This window comes from Lynx canadensis, chromosome A2 (genome assembly GCF_007474595.2).
Source record: "Lynx canadensis isolate LIC74 chromosome A2, mLynCan4.pri.v2, whole genome shotgun sequence".
In the NCBI taxonomy this organism is placed as follows: Eukaryota; Metazoa; Chordata; class Mammalia; order Carnivora; family Felidae; genus Lynx; species Lynx canadensis.
The window spans coordinates 153,638,472-153,658,271 of record NC_044304.2 but is presented as its reverse complement, the minus strand read 5'-3'; the positions used below and the strand labels follow the sequence as shown (position 1 = coordinate 153,658,271).

General features: G+C 44.9%; 1 protein-coding gene across 2 annotated transcripts in view; it reads left to right on the top strand.

The window, feature by feature from the left end:
- The first annotated feature begins 227 nt into the window (after nt 1-227).
- The window catches only part of ZC3HAV1 (zinc finger CCCH-type containing, antiviral 1), a 61,273-nt gene continuing 41,700 nt past the window's right edge, over nt 228-19,800 (top strand). For both annotated transcript variants that reach the window (XM_030308532.1, XM_030308534.1), the window contains exons 1-2: nt 228-916; nt 18,327-18,462. In XM_030308532.1, the coding sequence (XP_030164392.1) occupies nt 609-916; nt 18,327-18,462 (444 nt within the window). In that variant the 5' untranslated portion in view covers nt 228-608. The remainder of the gene's footprint in view (nt 917-18,326; nt 18,463-19,800) is intronic.

Below are 19,800 nucleotides of genomic sequence, written 5' to 3'. Positions count from 1 at the left end.
TAGGATAATAGCATCTAATCCTTGGAGTTGTTGAGAAGATTCACCAAGAGCGGAGGCCGGGCACCCAGCTTCGGGCGAGCGCTCGCTAGGGTCGGTTCTTTTCCCGGAATGGGTGGGGCGGAGAACAGAGAACTCCTCCAGGGGGCTCCTAAGACTCGCGTCATTCGCCACACGGGCTGGCTTATAAAAAACTCCACCGGGGCCCCAGATCATTTTTAGTTTCAATTCTTTCGGAAGAAGCCTCGCTGTGCCCAGCTGGGGAACGTCACCCTGGCGGAGCCAAGAACCCAGCGAAGGGGTCCGGCGGTTGCGGAAGTCGCCGGCAGACCCGCACGCGCCGTTCGCTTTCTTTCCCTTCGGCTGCCGTCGCGGTTCACTTTCAGTCCGGCACGGGGATCGGGTCGGCGAGTTCCGGCCTCCCGACCCAGGGCCGAGCGGGAAAACGAAACCGCTGGGCTCAGCTAACGGCGGCGAGGAGCGCGCGCTCGCTGGTCCCGGGCGCGCCCAGCGCAGCACCGCCCGCTCCCGCCCCCGCCCCCGGGGCTCCTATAAGTTTCGATTCTCCCCGGAGCAGCGTCCCGCGCCGCGGCCGGCCAGCGCAGCGCGCCATGGCGGACCCGGAGGTGTGCTGCTTCATCACCAAAATCCTGTGCGCCCACGGGGGCCGCATGGCCCTGGACGCGCTGCTCGAAAAGATCGCGCTCACCGAGGCGCAGCTCCGCGAAGTGCTGGAGGCGGCTGGGCCCGACCGATTCGTGTTGCTGGAGACCGGCGACAGGGCCAGGGTCACCGGCTTCGTGGTGGCCACCACCCGAGCCCGGGTCTGCCGTCGCAAGTACTGCCAGAGACCGTGCGAAGACCTGCACCTCTGCAAACTCAACCTGCTGGGCCGATGCCGCTATTCGCAGTCGGAGAGGTGAGTGCACGGAGAAGGGGCGGCTTCCCCAGGCCCGGGTCTGGGAGCACCGTCGGGGGCCCGCTGCTCCGCGACGGGCGCGGACGTCGTACCCGACCGCCTCTGCCTCCGGCGTCCCGCCTCTCTGCTCCCCTGGGAGAGCCCCTGCCCCGCCCGTGCTTCTGCTCGTGGCGGTTCCCCTCCGTCCAGCGCCTCCAGATCTTCTCTGGAATTTGGCCAACCCGATATCGCTCCGGGGAAGACTGCGGGGATACAGTATTTTGGGGGCGAGCCTGGGTCTAGAACTTTTGGAGGCAGGTTTGAGAACGAAGGAAAACGCCCCCACTGTCTGGAATCTTGAGTCTTTCCCTCGGCGCTGTCTTCCTTCCTAGGCGTGTTGCACCCTCCGCAGCGGGATCCGTCTCCACCGCAGCGAGCTGGCCCTTTCGCTTGGGCGTCCATTCCTTGCCGCCTCCGCGCCCCTCATTATCACTTTTCTGATCTCCGAAGCTAGTACGCACCGCCTGCCCTGGAAGGGCCTCCTCAAGGTTCCTCGATGTTGCAGTGTCCTCTCCGAGTGCTCCTGCCCCAACGTCTCCCTGGTGGCCCAAACTGGTGACCGCCCATTCTTGGGACCACTTTGAGATAGTGCGGCTTATCCCTCAGGCAGCTGCTTCTGGGTTTCCCCTTGTTCGTTTTTTTGGCCTCCTAAATCTAGTGTGCCCCGAATTTGGGTTAAGCCTTTTGACCTGTCTTCCCAGTGTCTCCCTAGGAGAGCTCACTCCCTAGGGTTCAGCTGTCACATATCCAAAGATGGCTTCCATTTGTACACGGGCTGACCCTGCCTTCCTGCTTCATCTGGGTTCTTCGTCTCATCAGTACCTGAATATGCTGCCAATCAGTCACTCTCCTCTTCTTTCCCCCAGGGCAGGGTCTCTGACCCTGCCCCAACTCCCTCTTCACCTTTCTCAATACCTTAATCACCAAGCCTTTCTCTTGAGGGCTCCTGTCCCCTTCCTGCCCAGTTCCGTCCCATCCCACTTCTGGTTGAACGTCTGTTCAATTAGTGAACGATGGTCTCCGACCATAGTCTTTCTCCCGCTGTTTTGTCTCCCCGTGCACTTCTGCTCAATTTTTCTTGATGTAGTACTTTTCACCCTTGGCTCCTTCTTAAAAACTTTTAAGTGATGTCTTGGTGTGCAAAATGGTGGCCATCAATCTTTTGATCTTGTGATTTTTAGGAAAAAATTTTAGATTACTAACCCCCAATATATGTGTAGTAAAAGCATACAAAATACAGGTGTTTTAAATGGATGAGGTAAATGAGATAGTTTTTTTTCTTTTAAAGTTTGTTTGGGACAAAATGGTAAACAATTTTAAAAAGTGCTGAATGTGCTCCGTTATTTTTTTTTTTAATTTTTTTTTCAACGTTTATTTATTTTTGGGACAGAGAGAGACAGAGCATGAACGGGGGAGGGGCAGAGAGAGAGGGAGACACAGAATCGGAAACAGGCTCCAGGCTCCGAGCCATCAGCCCAGAGCCCGACGCGGGGCTCGAACTCCCGGACCGCGAGATCGTGACCTGGCTGAAGTCGGACGCTTAACCGACTGCGCCACCCAGGCGCCCCTGTGCTCCGTTATTAAAAAAAAAAATTATTGAATACGTTGTGAGGCACCAATTTGAAAGTATGTTTCTAAGTTGGAGGTACATCATGAATGAGTGTAGAGTGAGTCCTCCTAAGTCACAGTAACCCAGGAAATCTGGGAGGAGGAAAGGAGGGTGGAGGGTAGAAGATAGAAAGGGATAGAATGTTCTAGCACTATACTGAATAACAAGGAGTTGTAAGGCCTCGTTACCTTTTTATTTTATTTTATTTATTTTTGGTTCTTTCCTGTTTTGTTACTAAAAATTCTTCAATTAGCGTTGGCTTTTAGTTTTAAATACATATTTCTCTTTTAATTGTTTACTCTGGATATTTTCAAAATATACTAAAGTAGAGAAAAGAGAATAATGAACTGCCATGTGCCCATCATTTCAATTCAGCAGTCTTCACAATATGGCCAATCTTATTTCATTTATTTCCCCCTCTCCATCCCTGTCCCCGGCTCCAACGTGTTATGTGTTTTGTAAATTCTTTAGTATCTCTAAAGGGTAAGGACTCTATTTTATTCACATAACCTCAGTACAACAATTATAATTTTTTACAGTTACAATTTTAATATACTTTAATATCCAGTTGGCATTCAAATTTCCCTGATTATAATCTTATCTTATAATAGGACTTGAATCTTCAGGAAAAAACCTATGAAGACATAATCCATAATTGTTTAAAAATGTTGCATATCCAGTATGTTTAGAAACTTTCAATTTTTTTTTTAACGTTTATTTATTTTTGAGACCGAGTGAGACAGAGCATGAACGGGGGAGGGTCAGAGAGAGAGGGAGACACAGAATCGGAAACAGGCTCCAGGCTCTGAGCTGTCAGCACAGAGCCCTTCGCGGGGCTCGAACTCACGGACCGTGAGATCGTCACCTGAGCCGAAGTCGGACGCTTAACCGACTGAGCCACCCAGGTGCCCCATAGAAACTTTCAATTTCTTACACACAATATGTTTAAAAACTTTAGTGTTTTTTTTTTAAGGAACTTTAGTTTTTTGTTTTATGAATATTATTCTGGTATTTGTGTGGGGTGTGTGTGTGTGTGTGTGGTTTGAAACATCAAAACCATTTTAAACCATAAGTTTAAACTTATTAGTGAAGTGATGAATTTTTACTTAATTTATTGGTCTAGTTGTATTTTTTATTTCCTTTTTCATCACTTTTGAATAGGAGAATTACAAATTTTTAATCCATTAAAGTGCATTGTGTCTTCATAATAGGGCTCTTGGGAGTATTTTTTTTTTTTTTGACTCAAAACCTCGAAAATATGTTTTTTCCCCAAGTATGTTTTAAAACTATTCCCCCTTCTTAGAAAATTCATAAAATCATCTAAAACTTGACATGTGGAAGTCTAAAGGACTTTCCTTGTGGATTACAGGTTAATGGGATCTGTTGACCAATTGATACTCATATTGAACTTAACCATTACCTTTCTCTGCCTGAGGGCAGTTTGCAATTTGCTGGACTTAGTAAATTTCCTTTATATTTCCTTATATAAAAATTCTTTTATATTCACGGATAGGATTTCTCCTATCTATCTTGCAGTTCTAGTCTTTCTCTTATATTGCTTTTAGCAGTACATGTTAGTCAACAAGGGCTTGCTTCACTGTTGGGTATTTATTTGTTTTGGTGCATCAGTTTAGATATTTCTGTTTTGCTTTACTGAAATACATGCCCACACGTGGAGTTCTAATCCCAGGTCTGTCGCAAACAATAACTACCATTCATTGAACAAATAGCTATCAAGCATTATGATAAGCACTTTAGAGATGGTATCCAAGAGAGTCTTTACTATAGCTCTCGAGATAGGTGTTATAAATCCCATCTTAATATAAAGAAACTCAGGCCCAGACCGCTTCAGAAATTTACCGAAGGTCGCATAGCAGGTAGCTGACAGTTACTGTGGAATCCAGATCACTCACTGCACGGTTTCTTAACTAGCCACTTGTGTTGTGAAGTAGCTGTGTGAAGTATGACCTTTCATTAATTCAAGTTTTTTTGTTTTTTGTTTTTCAAGCATGACTGTCTAACTGTGTAAAGCAGGCTGCCTGAGCGTTTTCAACTAGCTTTGCGGTTTTTTGCCAATGTGGGTGTTTCCTCTGGGCTCTTTCCTGTTTGTATGCCTTTCCCGTTTGGTTAATTGTAACTTTGGGTGGGGTGGGTAGATGGGAAGAGGTTTAATTGACTATTTAATAAATTGAAAAAAAAAAAACCGCCCAAATTGCAAAGAATAATGTGACGAGCATCAGAGTATGTATATACTCTCAATATGTAATATAACAAAAGTTCTATAAAAGAAAGTACTATATAATAAGATTACAACTCATCTCTCAGAATAAATATTTACGTTTTTTCATTTTTGCTTATCTTTTAAAGGAAAATAAAAACCATAACAAGCCTAAAACTACTTTCTATTTCCTAGTCTCATTCCCTCCAGTCTTCAGAAGCAACATCAGTTAGGATTATGATGTGTGCTCTGCCGCCCCATGCTTTTATAATTTCCTTCCACATACATATATATACACACACACACACACACACACACACACACAAAATGTAGTATTGTTTTGTATTTTTTTAAGATTTTATTTTATTTATTAAATTTTTTTAATGTTTATTTTTGTAGGAGAGAGACAGAGCGTGAGCGGGGGAGGGGCAGAGAGCGAGAGGGAGACACAAGAATTTGAAGCAGGCTCCAGGCTCTGGGCTGTCAGCACAAAGCCTGATGGGGGCTCCAACTCACGGGCCATGAGATCATGACCTGAGCTGAAGTCAGACACTTAACCAACTGAGCCACCCAGGTGCCCCTAAAGATTTTATTTTTAAGTAATCTCTATACCCAACATGGGGCTCGAACTTACAACTCCAAGATAGGTTGACTGAGTTAGCCCAGCGCCCCATGTTTTATGTATTCAGAATTTTTACTCTGTGTTACTTTTTGGGGATCTATTCATGTTGATACATAAGGATCCAATTTATTCATTTTAACAGCTATATAGTATTTCATATGATTTATAGCACAGTTCAGTGCCTACTGCTCCAATAATGGGTATCTGGGATAGTTCCCATTTTTTTTTTTTTTTTTTTTTTTGCTATAACAAACCATGCTGTCAAGAATATACATGTCTCTGGTGCTTTTCCAGAGTGGGTCATTACGAAGTGGAATTGCTGTGTTGAGTGTTGAATGGTTGCAGTTTCAACTTTTCTAGATTCTGACAAATATTTTCATGTTTGAGAGTCCCAGTGTCCCCATCTTATGGCCAGCTGGCACTTCGTATTATCAGACTTTTTACATTTATGCCAATTAAAAGGGCATAAATTGTTTACTTTTAAAGTAATTTTCTCTCTGAAGTTTTTATTATGTGGTATTTGAGTCTTACGAAAATATATAAAGCATACAATGAGTTACTGTGTACCCATGAATCAACTTCGGAAATACAATACTGCTGTTATTCCTCCCCCCGAATTCTCTTTCTTGATCATCTCCCCCATCTTATACGTGATAACTAGAGATAAATAAACTGTTCTAATTTCCTCCTCAGCTTTATGGAGGTAGCATGGACTAATAAACATTGTTTATATTTAAGGTATTACAATGTGGTATTTTGTTTTTGTTTTTGTTTTTTTTAAGTAATTTGTATACCCAAGTGAGGCTTGAACTCCTGACCCCAAGATCGAGTCCGAGCTAGCTAGGCACCCCACCATGTGATATTTTGATATATGTATACATTATGAAATAATTCCCCTCAGTCAAGCTAATTAAGCTATCTATCTCCTCATCAATTTTCCCTCTTTTTTTTTTGATGATGAAAACACTTCTGATCAACTTTCTTAGCAAATTTTGAGAATACATTATTGTTATCTACAGGCACCATGGTGTCCCTTAGAGCTCCAGAATTTGTTCATCTTATAACTGAAAATTTGTATCCTTTGACTGGGATCCCCTTACCAACCCCACTCCCCACTCCAGATCCTGGCAACCACCATTTGACCTTGTGTGGGTGTGACTTTTTAGATTCTACGTATAAGAGATCATACAGTTATTTGTGTTTGGCTTATTTCACTTAGCATACTGTCTTTTAGGTTTATCCATGTGGGATTTCCTTCTTTTGAATCATGCATATTCCTTGGCATATCTGTATATCTGTGTCTGCATCCGTGTGCCACATTTTCTTTATCCATCCATCGGTTGATGGACATTTAAGTTGTTTCCATATCTTGGCTACTGTGAATAATGCTACACTGAACATGGCAGTGCCGGTATCTCTTTGAGATACTGATTTCATTTTTTGGGGGATATATATCGAGAAGTGGGATTGCTGATTCTACGGTAGTTCAATTTTTAGCTTTTTGAGGAATCTCTGTACTTTCGGTAGTGGCTGTACCAATTTGCAATCATACTGATACAGGTCTGCGTTTGATTGTTATTTTTTCCATACATTTACTGTTTTTTAAATATATGTGTGCATTTCTTTTTTTGAATTAAAAACTTATTTTAGAGAGAGAGAGTGAGAGCGAGTAGGGGAGAGGGGCAGAGGGAGAGAGAGAGAGACAGAGAGAGATTGATTCTCAAGTAGGCTCCACGCTCAGCGTGGAGCCCAATGTGGGGCTCGATCCCACAACTGTGAGATGATGACCAGAGCTGAAATGAAGAGTCGGACACTCAGCTGACTGAGCCACCCAGGCGCCTCTAGTGTGTCTTTCTAAGCAATATTTCGTATCGTTTTGCCTGGTTTCAAGCCTATAAATGATATCAATACTAGGTGTGCAAATACTGGATTTAATTTGCTTTTGTGTGCACAACATGATGATTCGGAGACTCACCCCTAATGTACAGAGCCCTGTTTCTGTTTCTGTACCGTCTGGAGACCTGGACAAGATGGACTTCTGCCCTGGGGCCTCTGCTTTACAACCCTAGTTCTGGCCCTCTTTTAGTTGTGTCCCTACTCACTCTTTGAGGAGTCCATGAGGCCATCTAGAACCTCTAGTCCCCACTTTCATTCTAGACCATGCTCTGGGTTTCTGGGACCCTGGAATTTCCGAACCCACAGCCACAGCCTGGATGGCTTCTTCCCCAGGTCTTCCTACATGCGGCTGGCATGTCTGTCGCCTCCGTATGATGGCTCCAGCAGTGTGGGACACAGCCGCGGGTGAGAAGAGAGAAGTGGTAGGCCAGAGTTGCAAGCCAGGGCCGACTTTCTTCATCCTCCTCTATCCTCTTCTATCTATATCCTATATATCCCTTCTATATCCATTCTTCCATATCCTTCTATATCCACCAGAGAACTTGGTGGAGTCTGAGAATTCTCCGTTCGAACTTGGCTCTCCAGCTCATTATGAAAGTATGTTATTGAGACAGGAAGATGGAACGTGTTTTATTGAACCACTTTGGAGCTTGATTGTTTACTTTTCAACATTTGGGCACTTGCTGCATGGACCTCCATTTTGCTCCGAGTCCCCTGCTTTAGCTCTTTCAAATGCAGAGCTTTCTTTTGTAGGATGTGTGCACTTTATATGTCAATGTTTTCTTATTATCAAAATATAGATTGTTTTTTAATTTTTTGCTGTTACAAACCCTGATGCGTTGAATTTTATGGGATGTCTCTCCGTGTGTACCAAGAGTTCCCTAGATGTCTAGTAGTAGAACTTCCACGTTTATCTTTAGTTTTATGAGATGGTACCAACTTGTCTTCCGAGTGTGTATACAAGGTTTTACTACCACTGGGAGAATATGAGCATTCCCTTGCTTCATATCCTCGCCGTTTGACAATCATCGGCCTTTTTTTGCGGGGCGGGGAACAGATAAAGAGGTACAATAGCTTTTATTGCTTTGCCAGGCAAAGGAGGCGGCTGCAGGCTGTGGCCTTCAAAAACCTGCAAGCCTGGCTGGAGGAGACATCGTCAGCCTTTTAAAATTTGTGCCAATACAAGTAATGTGAAATCTTACCTCATCGTGGTTTTAACTCATTACATATTTCTGGGTCTCCAGCTGCTCTGAGACCTAATGCTCAAATTTACGTTTCCCTTACTTGGCGCCTAATTCTTAGCAGTTGCTTCTTATTTCCATCTTTCATTTTTCTTTTGCATTTTATTGGTCTTATTTTTTGCTTGTAATGGTCTTTATTTATTTTTTTACCATTTTCAAGTGTTACAGTTCACACTTACCTTGATGAGCACTGAGTAAATGTTAGAATCGGTGAACCACTATAACATCCACCTGAAACGAATATAACGCTGTGTATTAACTATGCCGGAATTAAAATAAAAAAAAAAGAATGACCTTCAAACTGGGGGAAAAAAAGCGTAGAGTTCAATGGCAATAAGTACATTCATGATGTTGTCCACCCATTACGGCTATCTAGTTCCAGAACATTTTCCTCACCCCAAACAGGAACCCTATACCCATCTGTAGTCACCCTGTCTTCCCCTCTCCCCGGCCCCCGGCAACCTCTAATCTGTCTCTGTGGATTTGCCTTTTCTGGATATTTGTTACAAATGGAATCCTACGGTATTTGTCCCACTGTGTCTGGCTTCTTTCACTTAGCACAATGTTTGTTTCAAAGGTTTGCCTTCTACTTTTGCATGTTACCTGTCATATGTGTGGCGTATTTACCGAGGAGTCTTTCTGGAAGTTCCTTCTGTTACCAGTTGTCCTCAGTCCGTGGAGTCTCGCAGTTAGGCTGATGGCCATAGAGACTGCTGTTTTCTGTGACATCAGGGCCCAGAGGGGTGTGGGGCCCGTAGGAATCATTTGGGAATTTGTATCCTCTTTTCACATTTGTTTCATGTTTATTTTCATTTGGCCGAATCTGACTTTCGATTTCTGCAGCTTTCTGCAGAAATTCAGCTAAGTAGCATAACGACATTATAGGCAGCCCTATGAATCTTGGTAAAATGTTGAATAAGTGACAGAGAAGCATCTGATAACAATAGATTTTCTACTTTTTACATAGTGTAGAGATAGCAGCATTAAATGGTGAAACTAAATACAGATTTGTTTTCCTCCCATAAAAGGGTTCTCATTTGCTTACTGGTCCTGACCATATTTACGGGTATCTCTGATCTCTACCTAAAGGCTACTCTGCAATTGGCAAGGCTCCAGGGTGGGGGTGGAAAAGGAGTGAAGGAATCCAGAAGGACCTAGGATTTCAGGCCCAGGGAGAAATCATTTCAAACAAGCGGGAACAGAGGAGCTGGACTCAGGTTTCGAGGAGAGAATGGAGACCCGTTTCACTGTCCTTTGGGCTCTGCCACACTTCAGAAAGATTTTCATCCATTTCAGACCAACTCTGAGCGTCAGGTTAACAAGTCACCTAGGGGAGTAATTTCCAAACATTTTGATTACTGACTCCTGTCAATAAAGAACATTTTGAGCATGGACTCCTATTATATTTACTTAAAAAATCACATAACTAACGTGTACCTTCGTAGTTTGTGTATTAAATATTTACTCACTTTTTTATCTTTTTAAAAAAATATTTTTTGGGGGGGTGGGCGGGGCAGAGAGCGTGAGAGAGAGAATCCCAAGAGGCCCCGCCCTGTCGGCACGGAGCCCGGTGCGGGGCTTGATCTCACAAAATATGAGATCATGACCTGAGCGGAAATCAAGAATCGGACACTTAACCCACCGAGCCACCCATGTGCCCCTCACTTTTTTATCTTTTAAAAGAACTTTAAAATCAACTTTATTGAGGTGTGATTCACATACAGTAAAATGCACCCATTTAAAGTATCCAGGTTGCGCGGCGCCTGGGTGGCTCAGTCAGTTGAGCGTCCGACTTCCGGCTCAGGTCATGATCTAACGGTTGGTGAGTTTGAGTTTCACCAACCCCGCGTCGGGCTCTGTGCTGACAGCTTGGAGCCTGGAACCTGCTTCGGATTCTGTGTCTCCCAATCTGTCTTTCTCTCTCTCTCTGTCCCTCCCCTGCTCGTGCTCTGTCTCTCTCTCCCCAAAATAAATAAAAACATTAAAAAAAAAGTATCCAGGGTGCAGAGTCTTGATAAACGGATATATACCCATGTAACCCTCGCCAGGATCAAGGTGTAGAAAATTTCTATTAGGCCTAAGGCTATCTTGTGCACCTTCTGAGTTAACTGGTCCATCTTCCCCTACTCCTTCACATCTTATAGCCTAGGCAATTTTTTTTTTTTTTTTTTTTTTTACTTTTTTAGGTAAGAAATACATGTAAAGAGTTGTAACATTTTTTCCTGTACCCTGAGTTTATTAGCCTTGGGTAGCCCCTGGAGTATAGTAGGTACCCAGCTTTGGAGCAGTACTTCTCAGATTTTGATATATATCTGAATCACTTGGGGAGGGCTTACGAAAATGCAGATTTCCCTGTCACACATCAGACATTCTGGTTCAGAGGGGTGGGCTGGGCCCGGGGATCCGCATTTTCCCCATCATCCTACAGATTGTTTTGCAGGGGTCCATGAACCACACTTTCAGAAACAGCACCGATCTGCTTCCTGGTAGATTGCAAAAACGAGGTTTCATGTGGCTTCGGCATTTGAGGGCATAAAAGAGAAATGAGATGGATTCTTTTTTTTTATTTATTTATTTTTTTAATTTTTTTTTCAACGTTTTTATTTATTTTTGGGACAGAGAGAGACAGAGCATGAACGGGGGAGGGGCAGAGAGAGAGGGAGACACAGAATCGGAAACAGGCTCCAGGCTCCGAGCCATCAGCCCAGAGCCTGACGCGGGGCTCGAACTCACGGACCGCGAGATCATGACCTGGCTGAAGTCGGACGCTTAACCGACTGCGCCACCCAGGCGCCCCATGAGATGGATTCTTTAGCGCAGGCTGAACACAAGTTGAAAAAAGTATTGTTTTTCTCCGGGGTTAGGGTGACCCATCTGTTACTTTTCTGTGATAGAACCACAAGACCTACAGGAAGCCTGGGGCATTCTTGCCCCCTCCATCAACATATATTTATGGAGCACATGCTTTCTGTGGCAAAGAGTAGGCTATTCTAGAGGCTTCTGCCCCTTCCTCTCTCGCGAAAGGAACCCTCAAACCACCGTTAAATAGTTCATTACTTTTTCCCTCTAGTTTAACATTCGTCTTAATTTCCAAAGGGATTTATGTTGGGAAGTATGGCAGGGGAAGAAGGAGAAGGGGTATGTGTGAGGAGAGGAGTCTTGTGGGTCACTTTCTTCTCTAATTGTGAACATTCTGGTGACACCGCCACCACCTCTCAACGCTTTACCTTTCCTATGCTTTTTCTCAGCCCTGATGTGGACTTAGGGTGATGGGTCCCAACCTTTGCAGTACATTGGAATCACTTGAGGAATCTTTAAAAAAAATACTGATGCCCAGGGCGCCTGGGTGGCTGAGTCGTGAAGCATCTGACTTCGGCTCAGGTCATGATCTCACTGTTCCGTGAGCTTGTGTCCCACTTCAGGTGAGCCCTGTCTCTCTCTCTCTCTCTCTCTCTCTCTCTCTCTCTCTCTCTTTCTCCCTCCTTCTTTCCCTCCCTCTCTCCCTCTCTGCCCCTTATTCACTTGCACCCTCTGTCTCAAAAAAAAATACAGATGCCCTGCTCCTACCCCCGCACATTCTGATTTAATTGGTATGGAGTATGGCTTGGGCACTGGCATTTTTTAGAAGTCCCTAGGTGATTCTAATGGGCGGTACTAAGGGTGCTGGAGTCTGGGGCATTGTCTGCAATAACAGAGAGACGATTTGGGGGTGCCTCACCCTTGGTACAATAGACTACACCCAGATCCTCAGCACCCCCCCAACCCCTCCCATCCTCTGTGGGCCCCCATCCTCCTATCACCCTCCGCTGCCCAGAGTCTTGCAGCCAACCAGGTGCATTCCTGTCCCCAGGCCGAGGCCTGCAGCTGGTACGCCTTGAGCTCACCCTGTGGCAGCAGTCAGTCGACCTTCTCTTCTTTGCACCTTGTGTGTTCCGGGTAGTACAGTTGTGGTTAAAGCCGGTTCTTGTCTTCAGCTCCATGCTTTCTCTTCCCCCACACCGTCCCTTATCCTGTTCCTGCGCTTTCTATTCGTCTGCTCTGATTCTCCCCCGCCATCTTACTAGGGCTTCCAGATTCACTGAGCCATACCTACCTCTAGTCACATGGCAACTTAACCTTGAACATCAGCTGTACAAACAGAGCGAACAGGAGTCTCATGGCTTTGAAATAATACTTCATTAGGGCTTTTATGGGTGGGCGACATTTTATTCTTTAGATCAGCGTTCTCTAGATTTTATCTTTCACACATCCTGGTTCCTTTTTCACCTGGTTTACATCACGATGAGCTATTTCCTGTTTTCTGTGCAAATCAACTATATCTTTGTTTTTTATCAGCCCCGCCCCACAAGGTGTTGGGGAGCTGAGGGGGCTAGTGGGAGAAGGGAAGGGGTATTTGGAGACACATCACTGTCAAAAAACAAGACTCTCCCTTAGGTTGGTATGTTTTTCCCGTTGGTTTGGTTGTTGAGTCCAGGGCCGGCTCTGTGTTTACCAGCTCGCTAAGCGTCAGAGCTTGGAGGTGACCGTCTAATTCAGGAACCTCCCTTAGATTCTGATCTGACTAGTCCGACTAACAATTCTCAGTTGTGACTGCACAGTACAATCACCTGCCACCCCCTGTCAAATTAAATCAGGCTCTGAGGGTTTGGCTTAGGTATTTCTGAACACTCCCTGGTTGATGATTGTGCGTAGCCAGGGATGAGAGGCACTCCGCCGCCCAGACCTCATCTGAGGTGCGGGGGAGGATTTATTGCCAGGGTTAAAATAACATTTTGTTCTGCGGCTGGAAGGGAAAAGTGAAAAAAGGTCATTTGTTTGTAGGCTTTGGCCTGAGATCCCTGAAGCGGAGACCTTTCTGCCTCTTTCAAGGCCATCTTTGGCCTTTTTATAAAAAGTTATCATCTCCCACCCCAACTCACGCTGTTTGAAGTTTATCTGCTCCAAGTACAGGCAGAATTGTGCCAACACTTGCTTTCCCTCTGAGCACTTCATAATGGTTTGTGGGAGAGCTCGTCTCTGTGCTGGGAGGTGGGGACTCTCTGTGGCCGTGCCCCCACCTTCTGCAGGCCCCCCTGTCCTTTGTAGAAGATAGCTGGAGCCTCTACTGCCAAGTGTCCCCAGCCAGCCAGCAGCAGCAAGCGGCTTTAGTACCTAGGCACTTGTTAGACATGCGCAGACCTACGGAGCACAACCTCGGGGTGGGGCCCAGCAACCTGTGTTCTAACAAACCTTCTAAATTTTTTTTTTAATGTTTACTTATTTTTGAGAGAGAGAGAAAGAGAGAGAGAGAGTAAGCGAGGGAGGGGCAGAGAGAGAAGGAGACAGAGAATCTGAAGTAGGCTCCAAAGCTCCCAGCACAGAGCCCGACATGGGGCTTGAACTCGCGAACCACGAGATCATGACCTGAGCTGAAGTCTGACGCTTAACCGACTGAGCCACCCAGGCTCCCCCTAACAGACCTTCTAGATGACTCTGACCCACCCTAAGAGTTTGAGACTCAACCAGTAGGTCTGGGATGGGACCTGAGAATTTGCATTTCTGACAACCTTCCAGTGACGCTGGTTGGGGGACCTCACTTTGAGAACCACTGGCTTAGAGAACCCGAGGAAGCCATGGCAGATTTTCACTCTTTTTTCCCCACTTAAGCCTCCTGGTCAACATTAGGGCCCTGGAGCTGGGGCAGAGTGGTCAGCACAAAGTGGGAAGGAAGGTTCTGCCACCTGAAACCTAAAACATGACCTCCATCCGGCTCTAACTGCAACCGGTTCGGCTGAAATTGTCTCCTCAATGCAAGTTGTAAGAAATAGTTTCTATCGTTTCTTGTGTCCTTGCTACATGCGATGTCCTTAATGTGATTTCTGTGCATTCTCTCTCCTTCTACTCCACTCTTGATTTTCCATTTAATAGTGGGGAATAGCGGTTTAAATAAGCCAGAATGACTTTCCTTTCCTTTCCTTTCCTTTCCTTTCCTTTCCTTTCCTTTCCTTTCCTTTCCTTTCCTTTCCTTTCCTTTCCTTTCCTTTCCTTTCCTTTCCTTTCCTTTCCTTTCCTTTCCTTTCCTTTCCTTTCCTTTCCTTTCCTTCTTTTCTTTTTTTTTTTTTTTTTCCCGTTTTGGGTTTGTAAAAGTTTCAATCTGTTTTTGTTTTTACCAGATTAGGTTTTTTTTGTTTTTGTTTTTTTAGATTGGGGTTCCTTTTTTGGAGTTACCTTTGATTTTCCATTTTATCCAGCCTCAGTCTCCCAAAGTAAAAAGTAAACCACTACCTCATAGGATTATTGTGGTGACTATATTAAATAACAGAGGCAGAGTTGCCGTCCCTCAGGAAACGTGCAATAAACCTTGGGTTTTGTATTCTTGGGCTTAACTCCCAAACAGGTGAGCTTGAACCGCCCCACCCCCGAGGCTGACCCAACATGCTGAAATTAGGGCAAAGAGAAAGCCCCTGAGGAGTTGGGAGACATCTAGGGAATGTGGGGAAATGGAGTAGGGCCTCCCATGGAGGAGCCTGCAGGTCAGAGAGGCTGGAGGTAGATGTTGCAGACTGAAGCTGGGTGGCAGGTGAGTGTCATGAGTCTGGAGGAATGAGCAGTTTGCCTGAGGGTGGAGAGAAATGAGGAGTGAAACTGAGCCTTCATTCAGGCCGCAGCAAGGACCCAGCCAGGGCAGCATGTGCTGGCTGGGGCTCTTCCTTCAGGCAGGAGTGTCGTGGGTGAGCTCGGAAAAGCCTACTGACTCCGGGTTTCAGGCAGACCCATTGGGCTGCCTGGTGGTCTTGAGTTATTTAGAGGAACTGTTGACTTTGGGGACCTTGGAAGTGCCCCACTCCTCCTCAGCTAGGACAGGTTAGACCAAGGCTGCCTCTCGCTGTCACGAGAGGTGCTCTGTCCTCTACCATGACCCTTATTCAACCATACAAAGGGAGACATGGTCTTGGCACGGTGTTCAGGATATCTGGGTTGGAGCTGAGAGGAAAGTGAAGATTCTAAATTCTTTTCAAGTAACAGTTGTCAGGTATCTCTGAGACAGACCAGCGGAACCTTCTAGCTGTGGGGTGTTTGTTTCAACCGAGGTCATTTTCAGCTCCCTACCACGAGGGTCGTTAATGAGAATGGCCTGTAGAATGAGAAGCCTTACACTTAATGAGTCTCACATTCATCTGGTAATGGAGGGCCTTTCTGCCTGGGCTGGAGGCTGGGCCCTCCCAGCCACAGATTCTGTTCAGATTCCCCCCCTCCCATGGGGGTGGGAGGAGTGATAAGGTGAAGTCTCAGCCCAGTTGCTGAGGGCTTAGGCTGGCCTTAGCCCAGGTGCTGAGGGCTGGGAGAAGCTATCTGAAACCCTAGAGCCCCCAAACAAGCTGAGAGAGCCGATGTCAGCTTTATCAAGAGGCGCCAGAGACCTAGAAGGGCCTGCCTGAGAAAATGGCTAGGATAGAGACTGTCACCAGAGCCTGACCAGCTGCGCTGGACTTCTCGAAGAAGCAAAGTGAGTGGGAGGGCTGGTTGGGTTTTAAGAGCTCAGATGGTAGCAGACACAAGTCGTTGATGCTGTGATTTCTGTGATTTTTTTTTTTTAGGAGATTCCATAGCTAGATCTGAAGGCAGTTCGAGAGAGTTTCAGAAATGCCTTACACACAGACAGCAGCATTTGAATAAGTGACTTTTTAAAGTAATCTCTACACCCAATGTGGGGCTCATTCATACTCAGAACCCTGAGATTAAGAGTCGCATGCTCTACTCACCCTGGACTTTTTAAGATTTTTTTTTTTTAAGTTTATTTATTTTTGAGAGGCAGAGAGAGCAGGGTAAGGGCAGAGAGAGAGGGAGAGAGAGAATCCCGAGCACATTCCTTGCTAAGTGAGGAGCCCAATATAGGACTTGAACCCACAAACCATGAGCTCATGACCTGAGCTAAAATCAAGAGTCAAGTATTAAAATTGTGAAAGGCAGGTTGGAAGGGTCTGATCATAAAACAATTCAGCAACAACCACCTTAAAGTTCTTGGTAAAAAGGGAAAAAATGCAAAGCTATTTGAAATAAATAAGGCTGATAAAGATCAATTTTTAAAAATACAACGATCAATTATAAATCTGTAGGTCAGTAACCATTCTCCACTAGGTAAACAGTTAAAGGAGATGAACAAACAGGGAGGAAGGAAAGAAAGGAGTAAGTAAGGAAATATAAGCATCAAGACAACATTTGGGAATATTCAGCCTTGTTAATAAAGTGCACATTAAAAGCCTAAGTCTATTTCATGCCTACTGAAGTAGCAAAAGTGATAAAACTCCTTGTTAATGTGCTTGCAGGGAAATAGACAAAGCCACAGATTGCTGGTAGGTTTCCTGGAGAGCAGTAGATCAAAAGGAAACACAAGCTGCCAAGAAAATTACTGTGTCTTTTGAGGCAATACTCCCAAAGGAGTAAATCCCAGGAAAATACCGTAGAAGGTGGAAGGTTATTTGTACAAAGGTAATTGTAGCCAGGTAGCTGTTTTTATAGTGAAAATCTGGCCATTACCTAACCGCCTGACAATTTGATAATGGTTGTGCCAACTAGAAAATATTAACCTCCCGTCATATTAGTAACTATCAATACCATAAATCTGAGGGCTTTGGCAACAGTTACTGGTAGTGTATTTAAGTTAAAAGTGGAATGAGTTTGTTATGGGGACACTGATAACTGTCAAATTATGTTTGTCTAATGAAAACAACATTGCTGTCAGGGTTTTTCAATGCTCTAGATACAGTGCTTCTTGGGCTTTAATGTCATTAAGTCGTTTGGGGATGCTGTTGAAAGGCAGATTTTGATTCATTATAACTGGGGCGGGGCCAGAAATTCTGAATTTCTGACAGGCTCCCAGGCGATGGTGACGCTCATTCTCCCGCTGTACTTCTAACACCGTCAACCTAAGTCTCTGCCATCCACATGGTAGGCACTAGTCACGTGTGGCTATTCAAATTTAAATTAATTAAAATAAAGTAAAATAGAAAATTTAGTTCCTGAGTCTCACTAGCTATGTTTCAAGTTCTCAGTGGCCGTATTTGGAAAGCTCAGGCTCTAGAACAGTTCCATCGTCATGAGTGTGTCCTCTTGGACGGTGTGGACATAGATCATCAGTGCCTTAGAGTGAAGGGGATTTCTGCCTCTTCTTCTGTAGAGTCATTTGACACCTACAGCTAAGAGCTTCTTCCATTACTTTGCAGCCACACAAATCATAAAGGTATGCATCGGTATATAAGGCATATGAGAAATAAAGCGATGAATAATTGTGTGCCATTAAAATATTTGAGAAATGGAACCTCTTTTCCCGTTGACTTTTTTTTTTTTTTAACGTTTATTTATTCTTGAGACAGAGAGAGACAGAGCATGAACGGGGGAGGGGCAGAGAGAGAGGGAGACACAGAATCGGAAGCAGGCTCCAGGCTCTGAGCCATCAGCCCAGAGCCTGACGCGGGGCTCGAACTCACAGACCGCGAGATGGTGACCCGGGCTGAAGTCGGACGCTCAACCGACTGAGCCACCCAGGCGCCCCGTCCCGTTGACTTTTTTAAAAGTTTATTTATTTATTTTTGGGAGAGAGAGGCAGAGAGAGACGAAATCAAGAGTCTGAAGCTTAACTGATGGAGCCACCCAGATGCCCCATCCATTTATATTTTTAAAGTGTATTCTTTAGGCAGGATTACTAACCAAGGGATGTGGACATTGATAACTGAAAGTTCCCTAGATGATCTGTTTTTCTTAACTTCTGTGAAGGGGAGACACTGACAATTATCGTTTTCTTCCAGGAATCTGTGCAAATATTCTCACGAGGTTCTCTCGGAAGAGAACTTCAAGGTCCTGAAAAATCATGAGCTCTCTGGACTGAACAAAGAGGAATTAGCAGTGCTCCTCGTCCAAAGTGACCCCTTTTTTATGCCAGAGGTGAGTTATGATTCCTTCGTTTCAGCAGCAGAGAGAATATTGGCAGTGTCGTGTCATGGATGTGTTGAAACGCAATGACTCAAAGTTCCCACCAGGCTCTACAGATGGCAGTCAACAGGCGGCTATTGCTGAGTGACCCAAAGATTCCAGAAATTTCCTTCCTATGCGAAGTGATCTGAAGATGCGGTAGTAAGAATAGTTGACGCTTTACATCTAGACAGCTTCCTGGAAGGAGGCGGGCTTTGAATCGAGGTTTTGGAAGATGACAGGGTATATTATATTGGTTGAGGGTACAGGCAGCACTTTTGTACCAGAGACCTCAAAATGTACTGATCCAGATAAAATAGAATTTTTGAAACTTATTTATTTAGAGAGAGAGCAGGGGAGGGGCAGAGAGAAAGAGAGAGAATCCCAAGCAGGTTCTGAGCTGTCAGCACAGAGCCCGATGCAGGACTCGAATGCAAGAACTGTGAGATCATGACCTGAGCCAAAATCAAGCGTAGGACACTCAACCGAACGAGCCACCCAGGCGCCCCACAAATAAAATGTAATTTTATTTCTCTCTCACTTGATAGTCTAGATCCAAGGTTATCAAACTATGGCCCATGGGGCAAATATGGCCTGCTACCTGGTTTTATAAATAAAGTTTTATTGGAAATAGCCACACTCATTCATTTGCATATTGTCCATTCCTGCTTTCTTAACGCAATAGTAAGCTGAGTAGCTGCAACAGAGACCAAATGGCTTGCAAAGCCTAAAACATTTACCATCCGGTCCTTTACAGAAAAAGTTTGCTGATTTTTCATCTTGCCTAGATGTAGGTAAGCAGGTAGCCAGTGGAGGGGTCGGGCAGCTGGATTCCACGATGTCATTCAGGGACTCAGGCCAGTAGGTAAACCTCTCTTTTCTTTCAACATGTGGCTTCCATCTCCAGGTACAGTGAGGCTGTTATTGTCACCATTTTCCTACCAGCAGGGATGTAAAGAGGAAATAAGTGGAAGGCAGTTTCCTTTTTAGAAGACGTGACCTGGACATTGTATACAGCACATCTGCTCCCATCTTATTGGCCAGAGCTTATCACATGGTCACACTTAGCTGAAAGGAAGGCTGGGAAATGTAGTTTCTGGATAGGTAACCATGTGTGCATCTAAAACTTGGAAGCTTTTGTTACCAGAAGAAAGAGAGGGACAATGGCAGATAGTTAATGGCAGTCTCATCCATGTAGGAATATTGACTTGAAAATCGGAGGATGGTGTTTAAAGAATGGTACCTGGCCTGAGAAGAGTCCTCGAGCAGAGATGTTACCCTCACGCTGGAAGAGAAGCACAGAACAATAAT